This window comes from Antechinus flavipes, chromosome 1 (assembly GCF_016432865.1).
Source record: "Antechinus flavipes isolate AdamAnt ecotype Samford, QLD, Australia chromosome 1, AdamAnt_v2, whole genome shotgun sequence".
NCBI classification, from domain to species: domain Eukaryota; kingdom Metazoa; phylum Chordata; class Mammalia; order Dasyuromorphia; family Dasyuridae; genus Antechinus; species Antechinus flavipes.
Genome location: NC_067398.1, coordinates 379126550 through 379145141, shown reverse-complemented (window position 1 = coordinate 379145141; position 18592 = coordinate 379126550). Strand labels below are relative to the sequence as shown.

The window sequence follows — 18592 nt, the reverse complement described above, 5'->3', positions numbered from 1 at the left end:
AGAGAATTCAAAATAGACCTAAGTTCTCCTCCCAGCCCTTGGAGGAGCTGATGGAATTAAATCCTTTCCTTCTCTTTTAGGTACAAATTCAGTCTTTGGCACCCCAGTCTTCAATAGTGCCTTCACCAATATCTTTGTCACCCCAGACAAAACAACTATACCTTATCATCTTTTCCTTTTTCCTTGCTTTTTCCTTGTATATGTTGGCAGTTGGTTCCAATTACTTAATGTATCTCCCAAGGGACTATCTACCAGTATTTTCTGATCATTTTTCTCATTTCTCTCCACGAGGGCTGGCTGGAACTGGACCACACCTATTGAATTTGGACGGAATCTAAATTCCAAAACACCCAAACACACTAATTGTCGCCAGTTGACTCCAGTCACCCAAAAGGCCTAGCCAAGCCTATCCTGTCCAGAGACCCAGAGTTTAAGACTCCAGGCCTCACAGGCTCCTGTCCAGAGACCCCTCCAGAGTTTATGACTCAAGAGCTTCACAGGGGGCTTATCTGATCCTGTACAGAGACCCAGAGTTTAAGACTCCAGGTTTCACAGGGTCCTGTCCAGAGATCCCTCCAGAGTTTATGACTCAAAAACCTCACAGGAGGCTTACCTCTGGGTTGCTGCGCAGCAAATTGCTTGACTGATACCTGTCCTCCACCGACCTGTTAGGATTTTTACCTTTTACCACGGAGTTTCTCTCGCTTTGCTTTGCTCTGACTTTCTCCATTTCGGGCCCACTTTACCTTGGGGAGTAAAGAGAAGCCCTGGATGCTGGCGGGCTGCCTAAATCAGGGCAGGGCGCTGCCTCGCTAGCACCCCAAGGATTCACCTACTCACCACAAGTAGTGTAATCCCGGACGAGCCCCCAAGACTGTGTGGGTCATTTAATAAAAAAAAAAAAAAAAAAAAGACTGAAGAGATCTCTAAAAGCAAAGCAAAGTTTATTATACGTTCTCCCGAGAATTGGGCATCCCACCCACCCACCCACCTATCATGCAGACAATCGAAGGGAGGAAGCACCGTAGAGGGCAGGGTCGATGCTTTTAATCCCTAACGCAAATTCCCCTTCCATCACTGGCCCGCATCCTTATTGGCTGAGGATCTTACATTCTAAACGTGGGAACTACCCAGGAAATTGAACTTGACAGTAAGTACATAGTTGCCCATATTTGGTTGAAATAGGGAGGATAACAAGAAGGGGACTTAAGTATGCCCTTAGGGATATAGCATTGAGGAGACTTTAAGTATGTCCTTAGGAGGATGGCAGGAAGGAGACTTTAAGTATGCCCTTAGGAGAATAGCAGGGAGGAGACCCTTTAAGTATTCCCTTGACTTAATGCTTAAAGTCCTTCAGGCCTACTTAAACTTTGAAATTGATGAAGCCTTACTTGATTTTCACAACTATCTTGAAAGATCTCACCTTAACTCGTTCAATCTCAACAGCACATAATGGTGAAACTGGAAAGAACTCTCTTCCCCAATGGAAAAGACTTCTTAATATTTATGTAATATCCTTATTGGTTACAGTAGAATTAAAACATCTGGACTCAGTGCCATAGCGTTCTAATATACTTCATGGGGGTATAGTAATAGCAATTTGTTGAGATCTAGATTTGGGGTACCTAAATGAAATTAGGGTTTAGTTGATTTCTAGTGGCAGGTTTGGGGTACAGGGAGTCAAGCAAAGCTCCCCTGCAACACTCTTGGATTCGGCTCAAGGATACAGCAGTAAATGGGGTCTAGTAGCGGCGCAAGTCCCCAATAAAAGCATTTATTGGCCTGAGAGCTAGATTGATAAAAGAGGTTTATTATTGGGTAAGCAAGGTTAAAATATAGGTGAAGGTAGAGATAAGGAGGGCACCGGACAGAGGGTCCTCACATGGCTAGCATGTTTGGAATCTCTGCAAAGAGGGGGTCCCAGTGTCTCCCTTTTATAATGGGATATTTAGCTCGGGGTGGGGGGGGGGGGCTTTTGGGTGTAGCTCCAAAGTTGGCTTAGATCTGGGTGGGGCTGGGACAGATCAGATCTTCTATTGGAATTCAAAGGGACCAGGATTTGTAAGTAAAAGGGTAATTTACATCATTAACTAGGAGAGGGTGGGAATCTAGAAAGGAATCTTTCCCACATCAAATTAAAGAAAACAAATAAGTAAAAGAATAGATAGACCAGACCAAATATACACAGAGGTAGATCAGTGCTGGAGACAAAAACAGTTTTGAGTGTATTGAGGTATCAAATATTATGGTATTTGAAAGAGGGAAAAATAGTGAACAAAGCAAGGTATAAAATGTACTCAGAAATTGTGTGCTACTGTCACGAAAGATGTCGATACAAAACAGGTATTGCTTATAAATGGCGTTTCCCCCTCACAGTGGTGTTAGCAGATGACTTTGAACTGATTGCATTCAGGTCCTTGCAGAGCAGTCCAAATAAGATTTATAATAACTCTTAAGCTCAATGTCATAATCTTTTTTTCCCAGTGAAAATTCAAGTGAATGAATACTACCTTTTTGTATAGACCCTGATATGAAGTTAAATTAAGTAGTGTGCTCATACATATATACATACATACATACATGCATATACACTTTTTCCTATTTTCTCCAGATTCTATTCTTTTAAAAAAATTAATATTTTATTTTTCCTCAATTACATGTAAAAGCCATTTTAAAATTTTTTCCCTCCCACTCCCAGGTTTTGAGCTCCAAATTCTCTCCCTCCTCCTCCTTTCCCCTTCATTAAATAGGCAAGATGATGTCAGTTACACAAATGCACATATTTTGGATAGTAAGCAGGACCCAGAATGTATTACATTCTGCTATTATTATTATTTAATATTAATATTATTACAGTGTTATAGATAAGACTGTAGATAAAATAAGGTAGATTGCAGTTAAGATAATTATAGATGTTTCATGTCTTTAATTTTTAATAACTACTTTTTTTGATTTCTGCCTTCTTGCTTAAGCATCTTGCAGTCTTTCAAAACTAACCCTTTCGGCATTTTATAGAAGTTTATTTGAAATTGTTCCCAGCTTGTAAAATCTGGGACAGGTATCAGATTTTGACATGTCCTTGGTTAGTTTTGTTGTGCTGTCTAAAGCTGTATGAAGCACAGGGTCGGTTCTACATCTTTATAAAAAGACATGATCACTTTGGAGGAATGAAGTATTTTTGTTATACAGGGATTATGTAATATTTGTATTTGAATTAATGTCAAGTAACTCTACATGCCAAGTAACAGTTTAGACAATAACATTAGTGAAGTGTGGAAATATATTTCTACTCTCTCATCAATGAGATTAAACCACTTGAAAGATTGGAAATGGGTCTTTAAGGGGAAAATAAATGAGAAATAGGACAAATGCATAGGGAAATCCAAAGCTTGTATCTGGAGGTTGGTGAAAGAACAAGACCCAAGAATGATGAGCACTACTCAAATCCCTTCTAATGCTGAGATTCCATGAGTCTTATCTAAGGAAGAGACCACTGAATAAATTAGAAGTTGAATGGTAATAATCTGATTGCCCCCTCTTGAAGAAAGAAGGTTTTAGCTGAGTTTTATTGAGGTTGCATGGTATAGTGAAAAGCGCCCTGGATTTGGAATTAACAGAGACCTGGGTTTAAGTCACTGTCACTTGCTTACTAGCAATGAAATGTGTGGGCAAGCACTTACATTCTGCAAGTTATTACTACATCATGCAGCAATTGTGAGGATTTATAGTTTACCTTCTGTTTTGGTGAATTTGATGGAAAATGTATATAAAATTCTTCGTAATGATTATAATTGTAATTGGCGGAGGGGCATTTAATTCATTCAGACTTTTCTTCTGTCTTGACCAAAAATATATCTATCACATTAGCTCTTTTAGCTTCTATTTCCCTACTACTGAAAAATGGAAAGCAAAATTGGCTTTGTTCGCTTATTTTTTCTATCTTTGATTTTCTTAGTCTGATATGTGATTTACCTCTAAATTTTAGTTTTCCTCATGCTTTTTGTAAAAAGAGTGTGGTGATACTTGCTTCTAATACTTTTGACACCTGAGACCAGTTTAGAAGAACTAAACTGATGTCAGCCAGTAAACATTTATTATCAATTGTTTGTGCTCCCTTCCTCTGCCTCTCCCCCTCACTCCCTTTTTGGTTGCTATGAGGGAAGCTTCCATGGAGGAGGAGTGTAGGGGAAGGACTCATGTAGAGCAGCCACAGAGGAATTTTGTCTAATTTCTATTCTGCAAAAGCAATGAAAGTATTGTCAGAATGTACATGTATACTGAACAATGTTTAAAGAAACACTGGTTGTAATTTTTATTCCCTCTAAAGTCAGTGTTTCCCAAAGAGCCCTGCCCCAGTTTTAGCTCTGATGCTGCCTATGTTGGCTAGGAAAGCACTTCTATAAAATGTTACATGTGAATTGTTAATGATTTTCATCCTTTCAGTGTGGGATTTTTAATTTTAAGCCAATTCTCTCTTAGCTTTCTGAATTTTTTAGGTAGCTGTGACCCAAAAGACATAGTATCAGTTATTTCTTTCCATTTCCACTTCTTTCCATTTCACACTCTGTGTAGCCCTGGATAAGTGATTTCATCCTTCTGAGCCTCTGTTTCATTTTTTGTAAAATGAGATTGAGTTACATGATATTTGTGACTTCTATTTAATAAAAATGTTATGATTCTTCAGCAAAAATAGTGAGGAAGCTTCAGGTTTTCAGTCTATCCTGCATTCATTTGTATTTTCAATGACAAAAATAATTTAAAGTTGAATTAAGCAGAGTTTTTGCCCATTGTAAGGTCTCAATTTTATGTCATTCTAAGATATCCTTTCTTTGTTCTTCTCCCTAGGCTCTATTGAATTTGAAGAGACAAACTTATTCTATTCATTCAATATACATTTATAAAACAGCTCCAGGATTTGGAGTTGCAAGGCAAAGAGAGAGGTAGAATGTCAATAAAGTATGCACAGATAAGGGAATTTAAGAATTCATAAACATGCAAATGGCATGATTGTAAGATTCAAGAATGAATAAAATAAATAAAAGGCAATTTGGATAGCAGAATACTAGCAGTTAGAATCAAGAAAGGTTTCATGTAAAAAGTGTTAAAAGAAGTAGCTTGGGCTACTTCTTGAAGGAAAAGAAGGATTCTGAGGCAGAGATTACGTGGAAACGCATTCAAGGTATAAGGAAAGGCCAAAACAAATAAATGCAGGAAGGCAGGGTGAAAAACGAACACAATAAAGGATATATGAGTAACAGCAAGAAGGCCTATTTGGCTGGATCACATGAAGGGCATATAAAATATGCAATCTGGATAGATTAATAAGGGATTAGATTATGAAAAAAGTTAAACAGAGGGCTTTATATTTTATCTTAGAGGTAGCAGAAATTTATTGAGTAGGGAAGTGATTCCTCTGTTAAAGGAAAATCATTTTGGCAGGTATGTAAAGGATCCACTTGATTGGGGGATTAGGAAATCATTGCTGTAATCAATCTAAGTTAATAAGGAACTAAAGTAACATCATGCTTCTGTGATTAATGGAGGTAAGGGATGTTGTACAGGGCAGAAATATCAATAATTGTGACTGGTTGGATATGTGGAATGAGGAGAACTGACGCTGAAAAACTGAGAGAATAACAGTATCTTCAACATAAAGAGAGAATCTTGGAAGAGGGGTGGGTTTAGGAAGAATGATAATAAAGGATTTTTATGGATGATATTATATGAGAATCTCAACATTATATGAATTAAAATGAAATTTGAATGTTACTTTTGTGCAAAATTTTATAAAAATTGAATCTTTTTTAGGGTGGGTGGGGGGAATGTCAGTTGATGTCTTGGCCTACCGCAGTTACCAGTGTCCATCCAAGGTTTGCAAGCATTGTAGTAAATAAATCCTTTCCCAAGCTATATTTTACTTTAAAGCTTTACTTATATTTCTTTTTTCACAGTGTTATAGCTCCTTGTGACCATAATACCCTTTTCTTGATAATATGTTCTCTTTTTATTTTTCATTCTTCTAGTATAGTTCCTCACTTTGGCCTTTATTTTAGGGCCTGGCACTTCAGAAATCTGGAAGGAAGTTCTGAGCTGGTCCTTTAAGCTTCTTTCTTGGAATTTGGAGTGTTGTTTTTTTTTCAGGATCTCGGGGACAGCTCAGGTTGGGGGAGCAGCAAGCTTTCAGTACTTGCAAAGTAGTCTGATCAAGGACAAAGTATAATTTCTGCACTCTTGGTCTCTGCTAGTTCCTGACCTGGGTTTGAGTCTAAGGGTTTTAAACTTTTAGAATTCCAATGAACTGCTGCTGGACTCAGCCACTAACTAATAGCTACCTTAAAAGTTTTCTTGGTTGAAAGTGGCAGAAATCTTCCTCCTCTAAGTCTAGAATTACTGGCCAAGTTTTTCTGCTTCAAGTTTCACACTTGGCTTGAAACTAGAACTGAAACAAGCTCCATAACTGGGGTCTGAGCCACATGACAGTTGTTCAAAATCAAGCTCCTTCTACATAGCTTAAGGCCTAGGACTGCTTTTCATTTTATAATGACACCCCAAGACATAGTTCCCTTCAGTTTACTCAAAATTGGTGACCCCAAACTGGGTAGAGAGCACCTATTCCCATTCCCTAATCAAATTTAGGCCCTTCTGTCCTGGATCTTGGACCTGTGCTTGCCTTGGGACCACAGTCTTTCCTCAGATAGACTGCATGCACCATATTCCTATCTAGATCCTATCCCCAGACCTCTTTGTTTGATTCCCTTTGCCAACTTGAGTGGAAAAATCTAGTCATGGATTTTTTCCTTGGGTTTCCTCATCAGGATCTTGACTGTTGTGTTTCCTAGATGTGTTTGGAGGAGTGGGACATGAGTCAAGGGAATTTGATGTATTCCTTTCCTTCTAGAGCCATCTTGGCTCTGCTTCTTCAAAGTAAATTCTTTCTAAAATACTTAAGTATAAGTCCTTGATATAATATGAGATTGACAGATAATAGGGTTTCATTGTGTTAGTAATATAAAAATAAGGGTATTTTGAGCATTCCTTACAATTCAAGTCATTGATAAAGAATTGTAAAGAATATAGAACTGTTTTCTGGAAGGCAAGAAAATCGCTTGGGAAAAGTCTTATTTTGATCTTTGACTTACAAATTTTACAAACAGGTAGTTGTATAGGGCCGTGTAAATCTCACTTATGTAATCCTTTTGGGAAAGATAAAAAATACTAAAAGAAAGAAAACCTAATAAAATAAGCAAAGTATTTCGTAAGGTTAGGACACCATTTTCATCTGTAGTTCTGTGTGTATGCATCACAGTAATGTTTAGAAAAGATGAAATTTTGTTCAGTACATTTTTCAGAAAGTTATAACAATAGATCTCGATCCTGAAGATATCTTAGAAGCCATTTTGATTTACAGATGAGAAAACTAAAATTGGAATACATGGGAGAGCTGTTGGAATACACAAGAGCCACTTGACAGTGACCCAGAATGGATCTTCTCTTGTGAGAGGATGATACAAGGAGACTGAGAGGCAGTTGCTGTTTTTTGACCTCCCTACTGAGGGGCCGTTGCATTGTCTGCCCTCTCTCCTCTTCCTCTGCCTCCAATTTATCTCATTCCCAGTCCAAAACACCTGTGTCAGCAAAGGCTGCCTTGCAACTCCTTCAGATGTTATGATTCACAGCTGTGGAGGCTCTCGGAGAATTGACCTGTCCCTTAACACAAAGATATAAAGTGATTTGCCCAAAACCATACACAGGGAGTAAGCATCAGTGTTAGGATTGGAATCTGGATCTTCTGTATGCACTGTACCAGGCTTTATTCTTGCTACTACTGTAGTAGTTGTTCAGTTGTGTCCAATTCTCTATGACCTCCTTGGAGTTTTCTTAGAAGAGATGCTGGAGTAGTTTGCCATTTCCTTCTCTAGTTTATTTTACAGATAAGGAAGTTGAGGCAAACAGACTTGCCCTGACTTGCCTAGAGTCACACAGCTAGTAAGTGTCTGAGGCCACATTTGTACTCAAGAGGATAAATCTGCCTCACTCCAGGCCCAGAGCTCTATTGTATCTCCTACCTGCCCCCATCCTTTCTAGAAAATATATTATCATTTTTAAAAATAATTATAACTTTTTATTGACAGTACATATGCATGGGTAATTTTTTACAATATTATCCCTTGCACTCACTTCTGTTCCGATTTTTCCCTTCCCTTCCTCCACCCCCACCCCTAGATGGCAGGCAGTCTTATACATGTTAAGTATGTATAGTAGTGTATTATCATTTTTAAAATATTGTCTGTGTACAGAAACTAAAAATAAAAAGTCAGTTATTTGGAAAAGCTAGTTTCTGAAAGATGTTTGGTAATGAAATATCAGGCAGTTTTTAATTTTTTAAAGTTTTATTTTGTGTTTTTGTGCCATAGCAACTGTTACTCATTTTCTTTTTATTTTCATTCATTTTTTTAATGATCTTCATGCATTACTCATGATTTTCTTATAGTCTTCTTGGATCTGACAATTTACTTTTTAATAATAACATATAAAACAAAATAAAAACTGAAAAAATGAGAGTAGAAACATGAAGGCATTTATCAGTCAGCAGTAATTTCTATAACAGTTATTGTGTTAACTGAGAGGAATGCAAAGACAAAAATAAAGCAGTCTTTATATACCTCAGGGAGCCTGTGTTCTTTTGGATTAAAATTTTACTTTAGAAAATGTTTAGGTAAAAGAAAGTCTGAGTATATTAATTTTAGAAGTATAACCATTTGTTTCTCATAAAGTGGATTTTCCTTTTTGTTTTTTTCTTAAAGAGTAAATGCCATATGGAAAGATTAAATTTCAAGTATTTTATTTGTTAGATACAGCACAGGTTCTGGGAGATGTTCTTTTCCATTTAACATTTCTAATGTTAAAAAAAATGCTTCCATGAAATCATTTTTCTAATATCTAAAAAAGGAAAGCATAACCTTTTAGTTAGATAGTTTTATTCCTACAGGGTCACAGAATCATACCTCAAAATTTCCCCAGTTCAACTCATATCTAAAATAGGAATCTTATCTGAAAAATCCTTGACAAGTGATTATAAGCTACCACTTGAAAATTTCAACATATGAGGAACTCACTATTTTTAAAGACTGCCAGTTCCATTTTTGAGCAACTCTATTTCTGAGGAAAGTTTTGTGTGGCGTTATTTTTTTTTTTTAGTTGAAAACTCTCTCCTATAATCTGTCTTCTGAAAACAAATGAAAAGCAAAACAAAAAAGTCACTTTTCCACATGACATTTTTCAAATATTTGAAGGTATTTACTTCTAATATCACTTCTTCAAAGTTCTTAGATCCTTTACTTATCCTCTTAATAGCGTTGTTTTGAGTTAACATACATGTCTTTTCTAAATGGTATCCAGAACTGACCACAATACTGAAGCTGTGTTTCTCTAACTAGGGCAGAATGGGGAATACTTGTTTTTTTTTTTTTGTTTGTTTTGTTTTGTTTTTTTGGCTGAGGCAATTGAGGTTGTGATTTGCTCAGAGTCACACAGCCGGGAAATATTAAGTGTCTGAGATCAGATTTGAACTCAGTTCCTCCTGACTTTAGGGCATTTAATGCTCTATCCACTGTGCCACCTAGATGTCCCTGGTATATTTCTTTTAATGTTGTCTAAGCTCATATTAGCTTTTTTTGCTCGCCGTACTCTTTATTTATAGATTTATACTTTCAACTTTTACTGAGCTTGCAACTGCTTAATCTCGTAATTTTTTTTCACTAACTCCATTGTGGTTATATTTCTCTACATTCTGTGCTTATACACTAGGTTTTTTAACCCAAGTATGGATTTCTTACCCTCTAAAATTTTGAGATGTTAAAAACTGATATATTTTGTTTTTAATTCACCTTCATTTCCAAATATCTCCTAACTTGTTCTCATCCTCATGGATAATAATTCAAAACTATGTCATTAGAGGATATCGCTTGTAATAGAAAATTTTAAAAGGTTAAAAAAAATCTTTTAAGTAAATGTATAGAACATATCAACCAGATTGGTATATGCAGTAAGGGAGGTGCATTTTCTTAACTCTTCTCTAAAGTCAAGCTTAGTCATTATAATTATACATAGTGTTTAGTTTCATTTCTTTTCTTTTCATTTACATTGTCGTAGTCATTGTATATAATATTTTTCTGATTCTGTTTACTTTGTATCAGTCCATATAAATTTTCTCACTTCTCCAAATTCTTCATACTGTTTCTTATAGCTCAGTAATATTCTTTTATATTCACAAGCTATAGCTTATGTCACCACTCCCCAATATTTGTGCATATATTTTGCTTCTTTTTAAAATAAAGTTTTATTGATGTTTTTTGTTTTTATATTATCTACATTTTCTTCTATATTTTTCATTCCTTCAAAGGAAAAGAGTTAAGAAGAGGAAAATAATTCAGTAAAATCATACATTGGAACAAATTTAAACTTTATATGCAGTTCCACACTTAAAGGGGAGGTATCTTTTCATATCTCTTCTTTGAGGCTAAGAAATTAGATATAATTTCTTATTATATGTGATATATATCCTCTTAATAGCATTGTTTTGAGTTAACATACATGTCTTTTCTAAATGGTATCCAGAACTGACCACAATACTGAAGCTGTGTTATGATATATATTATATATGCTGTTATATATTATATATAAAATACATATAACATATAGTTGTTATGCATAATTATATATTATATAATATGTATAATAAAATATACAATTTATATAATATATAACATATGATAAATATGTTATATATTATATATTGAATTGTTTTATTGTGGGTCTTAACATTTACCTTGTTGTAGTCATCACATGTGTTATTTCCTAGCTCTGCTTATTGCTATTTATATTGATGTATGTAAAAGCTTCCATGTGCTTCTTTGTATTCATTGTCTTGAGTATTCTTTCCAAAATACAATTTATTCAGCCATTCTCCAGTTAATAGACATCTACTGTCTCCAGTGTTTTGCCAGTACCAAAAAAAAGGATTTTTGCATAATTTTTAATTGTGATCTACTTTTCTATGTTTGTTTAAGAAATGTAAATTGTTAAAATATGTATGTTTTACTTTTCTTGAATTTTTGTGGATATAAGTCTTATGAATTTCTTGTGAAGACAAAAAATGAGTTTTTGTCATTTTTATTATATTGTTGCATGTATTAGACAATTTCTGTTACTTTGTATAACCACCGATTAGGAAACATAATTACTTTTTTTGCCCCATTATTGCATTTATTATAACCAGTTTTGTTTATTAGTCCTTTGTAGGCTCCTACTCCTAAAGGGTTTCTTACAGCAAAATGGTGAAACAATTGGGCCTGGGGGCTTAAGAATCATGTTGCTTTTAAACTCTATAACTTGAACTTAGCTGTTGGTACTCTCTATACTTGTCTAATGAAATTTAGTGGACATGTCTGTTAGAGGATCTGAATTTGGATGATGGCTCGTATATGTTCAAAATTACTAGGATTTGTAGAGTATGATCAATTGTGAGAATGTTTGAGAAGGAAGGTATCATTCCTCTTCCCAGAGGAAGCTGCAGCTCCAACTGTAAACAGTGGCATCATGAAATGGAAGATATACAGTTAGATGAAAAACTCCATTTTACAACTCCTTTTTGCTCTGTTGGTGATTAGCAAGAGCAAGAGATGGAAAGACTGAGATCAAAGATAATCTGTTGTGGTAGATAAGGGTAGGAGGGGAAAGATTAGGTTGGCAATAGGAGGTGGAAAGCTACTTGCACTGCTATGTATGGAAGTCTCTCTTTAGCCCCATTCTGATAACCTTCTGTAAAGGGACACAAGCAGCAGAAGATGGAAGGCATAGTAAGAGGAAGGTCTTGATTCTCTTTTTACCTGAGACTGGAAATCTTTAGTATCTATAAAAAAACAACAACAACAACAACAAAAATGAAAAAAAAAACCTCACCTTGCATTGGTTTTATTTTTTGTCACTATATATAGTTGACTAAAATTAAGCTTATAATCAATATAAATTCCTAGATCTTTTTCTTGTATCTTCCAGAAGTGCTAAAAATTAGCTTTCTGTATCCATCCTTCTAAAAATAATTTCAGATTTACTGATTATAATTTTGTATTCTTTAGGTCTAATTTCTTTGCCATACAATTTGAGCACATATTCCCTTAAAGTTTCTAACAGTACTAGATCTAGACTCTTTCAGTGTTTCTGTGTTTCATATATCTGCTAGATCCAGTCCTTCTCCATCTTCCTACTCACTCTCCATGTGTCTGTTTCAGTTTTTCTTGTTATGGGAATTTATACTCATATTGTTCCCAGATGTTTATCTTTGCTCAGTCTTTTTTCTTTCTTTCTTTTTAATATCTAGAGAAAATTCTCTTCCAATTCTTTTTCTAAGAAACTTTTTGTATTGGCAATTGGAAGGTAATTGTTGCATATGTATACTTAGCAGCATTTTGTATGTAAGTGAGTCTGTGATCTCATCTGTCTAGGTATATATAATCTGTCTATGCTTTTTATTTTGTGCAGTTTTTTCCACATCCTCATAATAAATTTAGCATAGGGAATCTCCATGTCATACTGGACACTATTTCTTTTGTTTTCACATATTCCACAGCTATATCAGAATTGTATTCAGAAAGTCTGTCTTGTTCTTCACATTAATGATCATTCTTTACTATATGATTAGCCTTGACATTTAACAACCATATATCATGAGTGAGGTCTTTTATAGTACTTCTTCCATATGTATCATTATTTTTACTTTGATATGTCTCCATTTTAAATCTTAAGAGTTTATGGTTTTTCATGAAGTCTCATCAGTCTTATTTCCCCAACTAAATTTAAAACTTCTCTGGAAGGAAATTGTTTTGTATGTATATATTTTATTAACTCCTGGTACATGCTAGGTATTTAACAGACTAACACTTAGTAAATAAATAATTACTTGCGGGATTTTTTTGTGTTTTTTTTTTCTGATAGATTACATTTTTGAATTCAAATATGTGTCTGACTTTTTACAGTCTATAATGGTTCCTATCAACAGTTTTTGGGGAGAGATTTACAATGTTATTTATAATTATGTAAATGTTAGTTAATCTGAAAAATCATTTTGAGAATAATGGCAAATTTTGCATCAAACCAGGTGCTTATCAGAAAGGGTTGGCAGTATTATTAGCTTTAAAAAGTTCATTTTTTCCTTTATGAGTTTAATATAAGGCTGCCATAAAATTATAACCATACTTAACTTTTATATAGCATTTTAAGATTTACAAAATGCTTACATATCTTACCTTATTAAATATCATAGCAGCCTTGTGAGGTAGATGGCTATTTTGCCCATTTTGCAGATTAATCATAGCAGCCTTGTGAGGTAGATGGCTGTTTTGCCCATTTTGCAGATTAATAAACTGAGGGTAAAGAAGTCAAATTACTTTTGCAGGGTTACTAATTAGTAAAATTAATAACTGAGCCAGAGTTTGAACTCAACTCCAAGTCTAGTACTATATAATTACACTCTTCTACCTACTATCCTATGGCCCATAGACTTCCTATGAATATCAGATCTCCAAGAGTCAATATGAATACTTAACATTTTCCTTTTGATCTTTGACATCAATAAAATATTCACTATGACATGTAATTTTATATGAGTGCTATTATACTTAATAAAATAGAATTTCTTTGAAAAGAGTTTGTGATTTTTTGCCTTTTTCTTTTTTAAGAAAGAATTTTCCAACTTGTCTTTGTTCTGTGATTAAGGTAGTAGATTCTTGTAACAATCTTTATGTGTTCTGTTAGTCAGCTTTTCTTTATACAACAGTTATTATCCAATGGGGCATCTCATGAGCAAAAAGACTAAGGGACTCCTAATCTAAAATGTACTGTTGTTCAACAAACATTTCTTGATTGTTTCTTATGCCAGGTACTATGTTAAGAGATGGGGATACAGAGACAAATAAAACTTTGCTGACTCTCAGGGAGCTTATATTTTATTAAGAAAAAGTAAACAGTTACTTATACAAGTGTATACAAAATAAATGTAAATTAATTAGGGGAGCAGATGGGACAATCAGAAAAGGTGTTAGTAAAGTCTTGTATTATAATTTTGTTTTTTCTAGATGTAAAACAAAGGTTTATCCTGATAATCTTCCTACAACAAGTGTGGTGATTGTCTTCCACATGCCAGGCACTGTGTTAAGAGGTAGGGATACAGAGACAAATAAAACTTTTCTGACTCTCAGGGAGCTTACATTTTATTAGGAAGAAGTAAACAGTTACTTATACAAGTGTATACAAAATAAATGTAAAATAATCAGGGGAGCAGATGGGGCAATCAGAAAAGGTGTTAGTAAAGTCTTGTGTTATAATTTTGTTTTTTTCTAGATGTAAAACAAAGGTATATCCTGATAATCTTCCTACAACAAGTGTGGTGATTGTCTTCCACAATGAGGCTTGGAGTACACTTCTAAGAACTGTCCATAGTGTAATAAACCGATCACCAAGACACATGCTAGAAGAAATCGTTCTGGTAGATGACGCAAGTGAAAGAGGTAAATCAAAAATATAAATATTTATGTTATATGAGAGAAGAATGCATTTTGCCAATGATAGTTGCTTTTTTCTTTTCCTTTTTTTAAACTTTTGTATGAATTTCTTTTTTATTTCAGAATTCCATAATCATTTAAATAGTGTCTCAGAGGGAAAAACCCTTTTATTTATTAACTCCATGATCACTTCATTTAATTAGCATTTGTAATTTTCTATTGACAGGTGTTAAACTTATATTTTAAAAGACTTAATACTGCTTTATATAATTTATTGAAATTCAAGCAAGTTTTAAGAATTACAATTTTCTTAGGGTGCTGATTATGGTAAGCTGCATTCCTTACTTGGAGAAGAAATTATGCATTCTGTAAATTTACACAATCTGGGCAACATAAAAAGCAGCCTTAACAAACCTTGGGTCAACCCTGGAATAGTAGGGTCCCTAGATTAGCTTTATTTTACTTTCTGCCTCACACCTCACTCATAGTAATACATATTTTTCTTTTATTTTTCCCACTTGCTCCTATTCTAGAATGAACAAACTTCCTTCATTCTTGTCTAATTCCTTTTATAAATCCTTCCATCTGATTGCTTTCACTGAAATTTGGTTTCCTCCTGACAACACTGGTCCCTAGCCATCCCATCTAACACTTGTTCTGCCTTCATTTAATTTCTTTATTACATTCCTCCCTTACCCCACACTGGTCCTGGAGGGAGAGTTGAAAGACTCTTTGCTCCTCCCCACTACCACTTTTGGACTCCCTTCTTTGCCGGACATCATTTAGCAACTTAGCTTTTGAAGTTCACTCTATTAAAATGTTTTGCTCAATATTGATTTAGGTGGATGTTATCTACTAGCTCCCGAGGTCATTCTCCCCTTTTTTTCAACTTTCCACATGGTTTTAGCCTTCTCCTCTATCCTCATTCCTGACCTTATACTAGGGAATTTCAGTGTTCGTCTTAGTACTTCTTTAAATTATATTATCTCAAATCCTCAGTCTCAAATCTCATGAGATTTGGCAATATTCTCTACTTTGTCTCAACTGCCCATAGAAATGCTTACGCCCTGAATTTCAATATTTTCTAACAACATTCTTTATCTTTGGGGGAGGGGGGTAGCCTGATTCCTCTCTATCTGATCCTAAGCTGTAATTAAGTGTTTTCTTGTGCTTCACACCTCCTAAATCGATTTTTCACTCTCATTGTACTCTTCTCATACTGCATGTCATCCTCTGACTTTGTTTTCCTCCCTTCTCTATAATTCACCAGTTCAATGAATTGGTATCCTTTATTTTCAAATCCCTCACCACTTCTTTGTTGCTCCTTTTCAGAACACTGGCTCTGGATTGTTCCTGGCATCTGCTGCCTTTGCTGTTATTCATAGGCTTCTGGATAGAATTATACAGAGTTATAGCTGTTGGAGTACTATATAAATTTATGTTATGCAGCTTCAATTGGATCCTTCCTGCTGCAAGGCAATCCTTCAATTCCTCCTTAATTGGTTCTCTCTTTCACTCCCCCACAAGGACTATTCCAAATTTTTTCTCTTTTCATGAAGCCTCTTTTTCCTTCTCACTGAACCATCCTGAGAACCTAATCTCTTCATTTGCTGAAGAAAATGAAATGTTCACAGTGACCTCTGTCTTCTCTTCTTTCCTTTATCTCAAAACCTTTCGTCATCACCCCTCCTTTGTAGTCTTTGATAATGAAGTTAATCTTCTTGTCCAAACTATTCCCTCTTCAAGGATTCTTCATGGATTCTTCTATCACCCATGAAAGTGATCCCATTTCTTGTCTTCTTCAGAGAATTATATCCCTAGTTTTTTTGACAGGTTAAAGACGTCATTCCTTTTTTTGTTTCTTACCTAAATGGATATTGCCTCAGTCAAACTGAGACTTGTTAAACAAAAAATAATAAATTTGTTTATTAGTTTAAAACAACTATATTAGTTTAAACAAAATATAAATCTGTTTATTAGTTTTAAAAGGCCAGGGTTTCCCATTGCCTCCTGAGTCATCTTTATTTTGCCCCTGGATCCAAGTGGCTTCAGAGGAGAAAGTGAGACTGGTAACTTTGCACTGCCCTTCCTCACTTCAGTCCAATGTACTTTTATGTCATAGCATCACCTCCCTTGATGTCATGGTCCTCTTGAAGAGGAAAGGACAAACAATGAACAACTCCTTTCCTCATCTCTCCTCCTTCTTTATCTTTCTGATCTTTAATCCCTTTAATCTTTTTTTCTGCTTCTTTCAAATGTTCTCAGATCTCCCATAACCTTTTAAAAAAAAAAAAAAAAGAACCCCTTAGCATTCTTCAAATGGCCATTTTATATGTTTTTCCCATTTCCCAACTAAATACCAAGTTAGGTAATCAATAAATATTAGGCTTCTGTTATGTTCCAGACACTTGTACACTGGAGATACAAAGAAAAAGTAAAAGTCCTTTCCTTCAAGGAATTCATCATCCAATGAGGGAGGCAACATGTAAACAACTATGTACAAACAAGGAACAGAAGGAAAGTACTAGAATTAAAGGAGATCAGGAAAGACTTCCTACAAAAAGTGAAATTTTAGGTGAAACTTAAAAGAAGTCAGAATCCAGGAGACCTAATGTGAAAGAGATTATTCCATGCATGGGCGATAGCCAATAAAAATACTCTTAAGTCAGGACCTCTGGGACACATTAGCAACAAGATGAAAAGACTAGACATTTTTTCTGATTCCCTGAATCTCTCACAGCTCTCCGAAAAGAGAAATTATATGCCTAAGATAAAGCAACATAAGCTGTCTCTACTGTTCTAATGTATTCAGAATAAAAAAGGTCAGTTATGGACTCTGACCTACCATGAGCTCCCTCAGCACCCTTCCCCAACTCCCATACCACTAGCGGAAGAATATAGAGTAGCAGCCCAAGTATCCAGCACACAGGCTAGCAACAAAACCACATTTAAGTTCCTTCTTCTTGAATCTAATGACTTGGAGACCTTAGATTCAGGCTTCAGAATTCTGCTTAGGCCATAAACAGGGAGCAGTTTATCAGTAGCCCTTTAGAAGAAGAAACCTCTTGGGGACCATAACGGAGAGCTAGTGCATGGGAGACAACCTTGTCTCACCAGTGCTGCAGAATTGGGAACTGTGAGTGCAGAGAATGGACGAACACAGAGCATGGGACAGGAGAGCGTGTGTTGGGGTCAGAGGATAGAGAAGAGGAGGATGCTATCTAGCATTTGACTAAATTTTAGGGAAATGCTTCAGCATCCAGCTAGGGCCAGTTCATGTGTCACTTGGGAAGAGACCCTGCATGGGGTGGCATTGAGAGGGAGGGCAGGTTTGCGAGAGAGGGAATATAAAATAATTTGAAATATAGTCTTCAGGGAAATTACCATAAGGAAGAGAGTCAGAAAGTGAACAATAAGAGAAAATTGGGTGTGAGGAAAGATTAAAATTACCAAAGATCTAAGGAAAAAGAAAACTCAAACCTTGAATGTAACTGAATAAATCAATAGGGAAAACATTAACAACAGAAGGAAATATGGCTTCTAGATCTAGTAAAAATTAGTTCAGGTATCAATAAATAAATGCCGGAAAACGAAAACAACCTAATGCTTAATGAGACATAGAGCCTTGTGGAAGGGGAGGAAAACATAGAAATGACAACACACTGTTCCTGAGTAGTTTGAAAGAGAAATGAAAATTATGAGAGTAGAATTCATGGCACCTGCATAGTAAAACTCATAGGTAGAACAGAAAAACTGAAATCTGCAATGGCAGGTTTTGCTGGGGGGAACAAGAGAGAAAAAGAAAACAGACTGGAAAGACAAACATATAGAAATAAAGGACAATCTAGAAGGAGAGAAGCAAAAGACAATGTTAAAAGAATGTATGATCACTATACAAGCAAAGCATACTAAGATCAAAGCCTAGATGCATAGAGACAGTGTGAGAATAATATACTTTCCAGAGGAATACAACAAAAGAAAAACTATTAACAACTGCTCATAACTTTGGAACTGAGAAAAAAAAATGAAGTTGA

At 35.2% G+C, this 18592-nt stretch overlaps 1 protein-coding gene across 1 annotated transcript in view; it reads left to right on the top strand.

The window, feature by feature from the left end:
- The window catches only part of GALNT1 (polypeptide N-acetylgalactosaminyltransferase 1), a 165126-nt gene that overhangs the window by 82479 nt on the left and 64055 nt on the right, over positions 1 to 18592 (top strand). Inside the window, exon 4 of the mRNA XM_051969768.1 lies at positions 14398 to 14564. Coding sequence (XP_051825728.1) covers positions 14398 to 14564 — 167 coding nt within the window. The remainder of the gene's footprint in view (positions 1 to 14397; positions 14565 to 18592) is intronic.